General features: G+C 39.6%; 1 protein-coding gene and 1 long non-coding RNA gene across 2 annotated transcripts; both read left to right on the top strand.

The window, feature by feature from the left end:
* Nucleotides 1-1,007: 1,007 nt before the first annotated feature.
* On the top strand, nt 1,008-6,683 carry LOC110933295. The gene is made up of 6 exons (XM_022176524.1): nt 1,008-1,221; nt 1,321-1,950; nt 2,074-2,409; nt 2,503-2,981; nt 5,217-5,588; nt 6,639-6,683. The coding sequence occupies exons 1-6, from the start codon at nt 1,008-1,010 to the stop codon at nt 6,681-6,683; spliced, it is 2,076 nt and encodes a 691-aa protein (XP_022032216.1).
* Nucleotides 6,684-6,806: 123 nt separating this feature from the next.
* Nucleotides 6,807-9,535, top strand: LOC110934595. Its single transcript, XR_002588465.2, has 3 exons — nt 6,807-6,985; nt 8,760-8,826; nt 9,275-9,535. It is a non-coding gene; the product is annotated as an uncharacterized LOC110934595 (long non-coding RNA).
* Nucleotides 9,536-10,968: the final 1,433 nt, after the last annotated feature.

A 10,968-nucleotide genomic window follows, 5' to 3' on the forward strand; every position in this document is an offset into this window, starting at 1 on the left:
AGAGCCAGCCATCCTTGTACCTATTCCAGTCCCTGCACCAGATGCATCTCCCGAGCATGTTCGCCTCATACACTTCGCACCTATCATACCACCGACTGACCATACTGATGAGGCCGGACCATCCGGACATGCACACATACCACCCAGTGTCGAGCCTCTTACTGCGCCATACCCACCCCCTCATGTTATGCCTCTGACGGATCCATACCACCCACTGCATTTCCCAGCTGCTACTACCGAGTTACGTGCCCGTGTGCTGACACTCGAGCATCAGATAGATTTTGTTATCCGTCGAGTTAGTGAACTCGAGGATGAACTTACCCACCTTATTGGCTTGGTACTTCAGGCTCCACCACCACCACCAGGGTCACCACCATTACCCCCACTACCGCCCCAGATGCCACCAGTGGATATACCACCAGTCGATCTACCTACCCGTGTTCTGGCGCTCGAGCAGCAGAGTGTGTTCCTTCATCGTTTGGTGCTCGATTTGGAGGGTAGGGTTTCTGATGTTCACAGGCTATTATTCCCGATTCCACCGCCAGTATTCCCCCCACCATAGACTATGTTTGCAGGTATCGTGCTTTTGGGACGGGTATCTATATCCGTTTTGTGTACATATTGATGCTCCACCAAGTTTTTAGGATAACCGACATGCAGCGGATCACACAGTTGGAAGGAAGACCTTGTTATCTCTTTTGTTGTACTAGACTAGTATGACCGGGTTATGTAGCCCGAGTCTATTTTTTTGTTTCCTTTCAAACGATAATGTAACTGGTTGACTATATATATGAAAAACTTGGTGTTATCTATTAAATGCATCTGAGTGGTCTGGTTGGACATATCTTATTGTTTATGTTAACTTATTTACTCGCATTATATGTTTCTTGGTGATATTGCTATTAATGTTAAAGATGTATTTTTTTTTATGCTTAGTAAAATTATTTAAAAAAAAAAAAATTCAAATCAACGTCTAATCTTTATTCTATTTCTCCTTTGGAAGAATCATGCCACCAAGGAGAGTCTTACGGACACGGACAGTTAATCCACCCCCACCTCCACCGATGCCTACAAACGAGGCTGAATTAAATGCACTAATAGAACAGAGGATCGCCCAAGCTATCGCACTGTATGAGGCATCCCGTGTCGAACAAAGTGGTGGCACCGGCGGATCGGGAGGCCAGGGCCAAAGCGGTCCTTCAGGTGGAACAAATAATACGGGTAACGTTTAGTTGTTTTATTACAACTCATCAAATTTCTTTCTAAATCTATTCGTACGATTCACTATTTGCTCATTCAGAATCTGTTGTCCAATTACAGGGTGCACATTCAAGCAGTTTCTGGACTGCAAGCCACTCAACTACGATGGCACAGGCGGTGCTGTGGCTTACGTGAGATGGACTGAGAAAACGGATTCCACAATCAGAATGAGCAGATGTTCCGCTAATCAGCAAGTCACTTTCGTTACTGGCTTGTTTCTTAACGAGGCCCTCACATGGTGGAACTTACAAGTGCAAACTTTGGGTGATAACGCTGCTTATACGTTAACTTGGGAGGAACTGAAGGAACGTATGAGGGATAAGTATTGTTCTCGTGCTGAACTCCAGAAGTTGGAGAACGAGTTTTGGACCCTTACCATGGTCGGAGCTGATATCACGGGATATACGCAAAGGTTTCACGATCTGTCCCGCGTGATTCCTTACCTTGTGACACCAGAATACAAGCGTATCGAACGCTACATCTGGGGACTTTCTGACAAGATTCGAAGTTTGGTTACTGCAGCTGAACCCACGACTATTACTCAGGCTGTGACTATAGCCGTGAGTCTTACTGAAGACGGGGTCAGGATGAAAGTATTCGGTGAGAAAGGTGATGATAAAAAGGAAACACATGCCGAGTCTTCCAACCGTGGGAAGAGGAATTACTCGAATTTCAAGAAGGGAACCCGCGGTAATAATAATAATAACAACAACAACAGTAACAACAACCACAACAACAATAACAATAACCCCAACAACAACAACAACAACAGGCGACAAAATAACCCGCAAAAGGATGCAAGGGCGTTTGTAGCCACAAACGACACTGGTCCTAAGAAGTACGCTGGTACTTTACCTAAGTGTGAGCGATGCAAATATCATCACGTGGGTGATTGTCGGGTTGTCAAGTGTGACAAGTGTGGCAAGAATGGCCACCGTGCTGAATCATGTTGGGGAACGGGAAATAATACTGGATCGGGAAGTGGATTTGATAACAAGAATGGGAACGGGAATGGTCGTGGTCAAGGATGCTTTGGATGCGGAAGCAAAGATCACTACAAGAAAGATTGTCCTAAAGAAAACCAATCTCGTGGTCGATCTTTTGTGATTGGAGCCAAGGATGCGCGCCAAGACCCTAATGTGGTCACTGGTACGTTTCTCCTCAATGATCATTTCGCATCCATATTATTTGATACCGGAGCCGATTTTAGTTTTATCTCTATAGAATTTAAAAATATTCTAGGCTTGGAACCTAGTAAGCTAGATGTTCCATATTCTATAGAATTGGCTAACGGTAGACTGATAGAGACGGGAGAAGTTGTTAAGGAGTGTACCTTAGAACTTGGTGAACAAAAATTCAATATCGATCTCTTACCCATTGAATTGGGTAGTTTCGACGTAGTGGTTGGCATGGATTGGCTATCCAACAATCGAGCCGAAGTCGTTTGCCACGAGAAGATAATTCGACTACCACTACCGAACGAAGAGACACTTGTTATACATGGAGAGAAGCGTGACACCCCATTACGGATCATCAATTGCATGAAAGCACAGAAATACTTACGGAAAGGTTATATTGCCTTTCTAGCGCATGTTGTAGACAAGAAGGCCGATGGACCGAAGTTGACGGATATTCCGGTAGTAAAAGAGTTTCCTGAAGTCTTTCGTGAAGACTTGCCAGGACTACCACCTAATCGACAAGTCGAATTTCACATCGACTTGGTACCAGGAGCCGCACCCGTAGCTAACTCTCCGTATCGATTAGCACCTTCTGAAATGCAGGAATTGTCCACACAACTTCAAGAGTTGTTGGATAAGGGATTCATCAGACCGAGTTTCTCGCCTTGGGGAGCTCCAGTTCTTTTTGTGAAAAAGAAGGACGGAACATTCAGAATGTGTATCGACTACAGAGAGTTGAATAAACTCACCATCAAGAATCGGTATCCACTACCGAGGATTGACGACTTATTTGATCAACTTCAAGGGTCGAGTTTTTATTCAAAAATAGACTTACGATCTGGGTATCATCAGTTACGGATTCAAGAAGAAAGCGTACCGAAAACGGCCTTTCGAACTCGTTACGGTCATTACGAGTTTCTCGTTATGCCTTTTGGTTTAACGAACGCACCGGCGGTCTTCATGGATTTAATGAACCGCGTGTGTAAGCCGTATCTCGACAAATTCGTCATAGTGTTCATTGACGACATCTTGATATACTCACAATCGGCAGACGAGCATGAACAACATTTGAGAACCATCTTAGAACTACTCAAGAAGGAGAAACTATACGCGAAGTTTTCCAAATGTGATTTTTGGATTCGTGAAGTACAATTTCTCGGGCATATAGTGAACGAGAAAGGTATTCAAGTAGACCCGTCGAAAATTGATTCGATTAAAAATTGGGAAGCGCCCAAGACTCCTACGGAAGTGCGACAATTTTTGGGCTTAGCGGGATATTATCGGAGGTTTATCGAGAATTTTTCAAAGATTGCTCAACCGCTAACTTCTCTTACACAGAAAGACAGGAAATTCGATTGGGGAGAGAAACAAGAAGCATCATTTCAACTTCTTAAAGACAAGTTGTGCAGCGCACCAATCTTATCATTACCTGACGGTACCGATGACTTTGTAGTATACTGTGATGCTTCACACCAAGGTTTGGGTTGTGTACTCATGCAACGTGAAAAGGTTATCGCGTACGCGTCCCGCCAATTGAAAGTTCACGAGAAGAACTATACCACTCACGACCTAGAGTTAGGCGCGGTGGTATTTGCTTTGAAAATTTGGCGGCATTACTTATATGGTACACAGTGCACTATTTTCACAGATCATAGGAGTCTACAACACATATTCAACCAAAAAGAATTAAATATGCGTCAGCGACGCTGGGTTGAATTATTGAACGACTATGACTGTGAGATCAAGTACCATCCGGGCAAGGCAAACGTTGTAGCAGACGCCTTGAGCCGCAAGGAACGAGTTAAAACACTAAGAGTGCGAGCACTAGAGATGACGATCCACACAGATCTTACCGCACGAATTCAAAATGCACAACAAGAAGCGCTCAAGGAAGAGCATATTCTAGAAGAATCACTTCGAGGCATGGAAAAACAGTTAGTGCCGAAGGAAGACGGAACTTTGTACTTTGCAGGTAGAATTTGGGTTCCATTCTTTGGAGGTCTCCGAGATCTCATTTTTGAGGAAGCACATAGGTCAAAGTACTCGATCCATCCTGGATCAGATAAGATGTACCATGACTTAAAGGAGTACTATTGGTGGCCTAACCTCAAACAGGATATTGCTATCTACGTTGGAAAATGCTTGACCTGCGCGAAGGTCAAGGCAGAGTATCAAAAACCGTCGGGTTTATTACAACAACCCGAGATTCCCGCTTGGAAATGGGAACAAATATCGATGGACTTCATTACGAAGTTACCCAGGACCTCGAAAGGCCATGACATGATATGGGTAATCGTCGATAGATTGACAAAGTCCGCCCACTTCTTACCGATTCGGGAGAAGGATAGTACTGAGAAACTAGCGGGAATCTATCTCAAAGAAATAGTGGCTCGTCATGGAGTGCCTATTTCAATCATTTCGGACCGAGACGGTCGTTTTGTTTCAAGAATATGGAAATCATTTCAACAGGCCTTTGGATCTCAATTGAATCTAAGTACAGCCTTTCATCCACAAACTGACGGCCAGAGCGAACGGACTATCCAAACACTCGAAGATATGCTTCGTGCATGTGTTATGGATTTAGGCGGCAATTGGGATAATCATCTACCTCTAGTTGAGTTTTCCTACAATAACAGCTACCATACAAGTATACGAGCTGCACCGTTTGAAGCTCTATATGGTCGAAAGTGTCGCTCTCCGCTATGTTGGGCGGAATCAGGCGATAGTCAATTAATCGGTCCGGAACTAGTCCAAGATACTACTGATAAAATTTTTCAGATACGAGACCGTATCAAGGCGGCTCGCGATCGACAAAAGCTTTACGCAGATGGAAAACGAAAACAAACATCTTTCGAGGTTGGAGAGAAAGTTTTGTTGAAAGTCTCACCTTGGAAAGGCGTAGCGAGGTTCGGTAAACGTGGAAAGCTTAACCCGCGTTACATTGGACCATTTGAAATCTTAGAGAAGATTGGCACTGTTGCTTACAAGTTGAAGTTACCAGATGAACTTAGCAGTGTACACCACACGTTTCATGTGTCGAATCTTAAAAAGAGTCCAATACAAGTAACCGTTACCATTCCTACGGATGAAATTCACATTGACGACAAACTCCAATTCACGGAGGAACCTGTTGAGGTCACGGACTGGAAGGTCAATAAAACACGGAGAAGTCGTATCAAGTTAGTAAAGGTTCGTTGGAACTCTCGTCACGGGCCCGAGTATACTTGGGAACGTGAAGACCAAATGAAGGCAAAATATCCCCACCTATTTCCGAAGACTCCTGAAAAGAATAACAAAGCTAGAATTTCGGGACGAAATTCTCAATAACGAGGGGAGAATGTGACAACTGCCACTTTACGGTAACTTTTCACACTTAAAATACTCATTTTAGCTATATTTTTAGCTACATTTTTATTCATTTTGAACATCCGAACTGCTTGTTTCGTGACATACACATAGAATACTCAAGGAATACTTACTTAGGATGCATATGACTCATTTTTATTAAGTACATTTGGAACAGTTTAAACAATGCATCGAAACTACTAGAAAAGCACCTAATAAACTAGTATTCTGACGAAAAAGCAGAATCCGCATAAATCATCTAAACGACATCTTTAGGACTTAGACGAAAGTCCAACATCTTATATATATTAAACCCTAACTAGGAATACAAGGGTTTGATTTAAATCCTTTCCGAAGTCCGATAACACTAAAAATTGCCCGAAAAGCACTAAAAGCGATGATTTCAACACTTTTCCGCAGAAATTCTGCTGAAATCAGCTTTCTAATATTTTTACGACATGTAAAAATATTATTTGACATATAATTCATGTGAGGATACATTCGGGTATCATCCGAGTCAATAACTACATCAATTCACACAAGTTTCGCAACTTAGCGTTCAAATAACATCTAACCGAAACAAATCAAAACAATTATCCGAACAATGTCAAATCTTTTTTTTAATGATCATCTAGTGTTAATTGGATCATTTTGGTCTAGTAATGATCATTTAACACCCTTTAAACACTTAAACACTTATACTTATAAACTACCTAAAACATCTAACTAAGAACTCTAACATTTTTACTAAGTAATTCAAGAAGGAAAAGCAAAGGGAACCCCCCCCCCCCATTCACGGTTGCAACACCCCTTTGTGGGACCCATTTTTTTTACTTGTTACCACAAATATCCTAGATGGTTACTAAAGTCTTGCAAGTGGATGCAAGTGGTGAAATATGATCATTACTAGTAACTAGTTACTTCATTCCTAAGCTTTTCATTCATGCATTTCACCCTTCCATTTTCACAACACCAAAAGCTCCCAAACATACCCCATTTTCGGTCAAGAACACCCTTCCCCCATCTTCATTTTCAAGCCACTTTCATGATGATCAAGATGCATTTTCATGGAACTTAGGAGGATCTAAGGCAACCACAAGTAGAAGCAAGCATTTCCATCCATCTAAGGGCTTTCAACCATCAAATCTTCATATTCTTTGCTTTTCATTTTCACCTAGATCATCCCTAGCCAAGAGCTAGAAGTGAGCCTTCTAAATCCATTATTTTCATACTTGTTTATGTATTTATTGTTAAAGAACAACTTATAACTAAAACAACAATACAAAATAAGATGAAAATATAAAGAAGCAAAATAATAATCATAATATAAAAGTGTGTTTATGTTGTGATTTATTGATGATTACTTGCATATTTGATCTAGTTTTGATGGTTAGCATACAAATAACTTGTTAGATGATGTTTAAAAACATAATCTAACAAGTGTTCATGAAAGTGTTTAAGGGTTTTGTTAAACATGAAAGATTAGATGGATGATCATGATCTTTGTTTTTGTTAAAGTACATAAAGTGGTTAACTAAAAGTAATGCTTTTACAAGTTATAAAAAGAAAACATACAAGATGGGTTTTTATAAAAAGCTTGTAAAACTAGAAGTAAAATGTGATTTTTGGACTAGTAAACATATGTAAAGATCATACCAAAACCCTACATGATTATGAGTTCATCTTGATAAGTTATGTTATAAATCTCTTATGTTTTTTTAAGAAAAATATGAGAAGATTGGTGGTGATTTTATAAGAAAAGATGTTTTTTTTTTTAAAACATTGCAAAGTCCATATTTCTAATAAAATATGGCTAAGATTTCTTAAAAATCATAAGTTATAAAAACTATTAGTTTTGACAAAATCTTTATTAGATTAAAAGATTTTTAAGAATAGTTTTTATAAAATCAAAGTTTGATATAAATATATATTTTTGAGAAAATATATATTTAGTTAACTTAACAACTTAAGGGCTATGTGTTATATGTTTGTATTAGTTATATGTATTATAACTAGGAACTTGAATACAATGATACAAATGAACACAATAAACATTTCGACTAAAGTCTTACAAGACTTCACATATTTACGCCTTAAAACGAGTTACGGACGATTCAAATAATCGGACACCATTTATGGTCAAAATGAACGACGGACGACTACATAAGTGAATTGCCAATCCGAAGAGTTACTACGATGTTTAGACGATCTTTCGACACGAAATATAAATATGCTATCGATAACAAATTTTCGGATGTTTATAAACTTACAAAAACTAGTATGTTTTTATTTACTAACAAATGTACTTAGTAAATTTTTATAAAAAGGTTTTTATAAAAATGAAAGGCTTATTATACTAGTGGGCTATTTTATAACAAATGGGCTTATTATACTTAATGGGCTTAACATAAAGGCATGGGCTAAGCCCAATATCAAAAACACATGGGCCAAGCCCAATACCAAACATATGGGCCAAGGCCCAACACTATTTAAGCCCAACACTATTCAAGCCCAACACTATTCAAGCCCAACACTATTTAAGCCCAACACTATTTAAGCCCAACACTATTTGAGGCCCAACACTATTCAAGCCCAACACTATTTGAGGCCCAACACTATTTGAGGCCCAACACTATTTAGGCCCAACACTATTTGGGGCCCAAAAACATGAAAACATGGGCTCGGCCCAATGATACCATTATTGTAAACACAATCATACAATTGATACATATAAGACACGAGATTAAGAGGACTAAATCCGACTATACAACTCAAATGATACAAGATGACATATATATACATATATTTGGTGAAATATATATATATATATACAACAGATTAACAACTCATTCATCTAAATACACCGTTCAACGAACAGTATAGACATACAAGTCTTACACACAAATAAGACACAAGACTTGTACTCAAGTTATTTACAAAGACCGAAGTGTCTAACAAAAATAAGAACATTTGTAGGTCGCAACGCTATTCAGGACGACCGCACGTGAGATCTTATTTTCATCTATTCACAGGACGCGATACTGTGAGTTCATGTCCCCTATTCATTTAAATGTTTTACAACTTTACAACTATCGGGGAAAATACATGTTCAACGTATGTTAAAGTTAGGGAATGAAACACCTTAGATCATGTGCGAATTAGGGTTATACATCTAAGCACCATTAATCCAGTTTGGACCTAGGTACAAGTGGTTAGATCTAATGGGTTTTGGCGAGCCCCACTCTTGGTCGTGGACCCATACGGAAGAGTGCTTTTGTGTCCCAGTCGATAGGAATCGGCATAAAATCGTCTAGGGTTGGATTGCTTCCTTTTTCGTCACACATATTAATGTCCTTGCAAAACATTAATGATCAACGATTTCATTGACGCTTTACATACTACAACTTACATTTTAAATACATCTTTTACAACTAAACTGCATGAATTCGCCAACTTTTGTTGATGTTTTCCAAACTTAACATGTATTTCAGGGAATTAAAGGACCATGTTGGGATTCTCAGTCAAGATAACAAGTACCAGAACTCCATGCCATCTTTTGGAGGGTTTAACTGTTATATTCCGCCTCTTTGCGGAAATATGATGGTTTAAACCTTAGTAGTTTATTTCATGTTAATGTATGAAACAATAACACTTTACTTTTATGTTAATGGTTTGTAACCGACACACTAAACTTATGTTGTAATCTTTTGAAAAACTTATGTAATGGCAATGGAGTATGTTTTATTCATATAGTTTGTTCATGTACATCGATATTTATGCAATGAAAACCATACAGATCACACCTCGCGCTTCCGCTACGAGCGGGTGTGACATTGCGCCTACCCACTTACATGATCTAAGTAGTAACCCTCCTTACGCTAACCATACCATGTATAACATACTCGTAAATATAGTAACATGTATTTCACCCCCGCAGTTTAGAAAAGTGAAAACAGTTAAGAGAAAAGGGGGACATGAACTCACAGTGGTGCGTCTCTATCAAGTAAATCTCCTGATCTGTGACAACTCGCACTTTGGACCTATCCTGTAACGTTATGTGCTTATGTGAAACGTTATGATTTTCTTAGTGAATGATATATTTGTTATGTGCTATGTTGTAAGTATGTATATTGTGTATGTAATATATGAATGTATGTAATGGTCCAAAACGCACATCATGATCCGAACCGCACAACTATTGCTCGAGCGCACAAGGCCGTTGGGCCACTTCCTTGTAATCGGACCCTTAGGGCAGCCCATTGAGGGTTCGGCCCATTCTTTTGGATTGATTATCAATTAGGGTGTTTGTAACCCCCAATCATTGTTACCAAAACACTCTCACACAAGAAACCCTAGCTATTCTCCCTCTCTTCTTCGTAAACCGAAGGCAGCCAAGGATTCCCCTTCATCGAAGATTATTGTGCACGGATCAATCCCACTCTCCTTTCCATCGGTAAGTGTTTGTTGTCGTTTTACTTGTTGATCGATTATATAATTGCATGCTTAGACTAGAATGATTGGGATTGATTGATTGAATTGATGAACAATATGATCCATGTATTGATGTCTTGCGAATTAGATTTCATGAAAATAATTTATAACCGAGTAGATGTGATCGGCTAGCATGATATGTTATTGGATTGTTTGCATCGTGATTAGGATGGGAAAGTATGAAATCGGTTGTGATATATTAAGAGTTAAATAAATCATTGTATTGTCATAATCAGAGGTAGATTGGTGATCGAAATCTATATGTGTATGAATTGTTATGAATTAGGGTTCATATGAATTGAGAATAAACTGTTTAGTTTGATCGAGTAGATGCAAATGTTTTGATGGAAATTATGTTGATTGAAAGATAAATATGGAAAATGATTAAAAGATTGTAACCGAATCCACAATGAAATCGGGATTTGAAAACCAAGTGTACAAGCCGTCTGGTCGCACAAGACGGACCAATCGCACAGGAGTCCTTAATCGCACAAGGACCCATTACGCACAAGATGTTTGGCATGCACGGTCGCACAACAGGTGTGGATCGCACAAGCTGCCATGCATGCTGGACTGGGCCAAGTGTGTATCGGGTCGCACGAGTAATGGCTCTTGAATCACTGTTGGGCCGAATGGCCCAAACTGTCAATCGCACAATTTTAGTTGGAACACAACGTCCGACCGCACAAGCCGA

The sequence above is a fragment of the Helianthus annuus genome, chromosome 4, assembly GCF_002127325.2.
Source record: "Helianthus annuus cultivar XRQ/B chromosome 4, HanXRQr2.0-SUNRISE, whole genome shotgun sequence".
Classification (NCBI taxonomy): domain Eukaryota; kingdom Viridiplantae; phylum Streptophyta; class Magnoliopsida; order Asterales; family Asteraceae; genus Helianthus; species Helianthus annuus.

Bases quoted from the DNA above. Each gene is read 5' to 3' on its own strand.
- LOC110933295 (XM_022176524.1), top strand. From the start codon at position 1,008: ATGCCACCAAGGAGAGTCTTACGGACACGGACAGTTAATCCACCCCCA. The intron at 2,410-2,502 runs GTACGTTTCTCC...AAAATATTCTAG, and splicing joins AGACCCTAATGTGGTCACTG to GCTTGGAACCTAGTAAGCTA. The intron at 5,589-6,638 runs GTCAATAAAACA...CAAATATCCTAG, and splicing joins TTGAGGTCACGGACTGGAAG to ATGGTTACTAAAGTCTTGCA.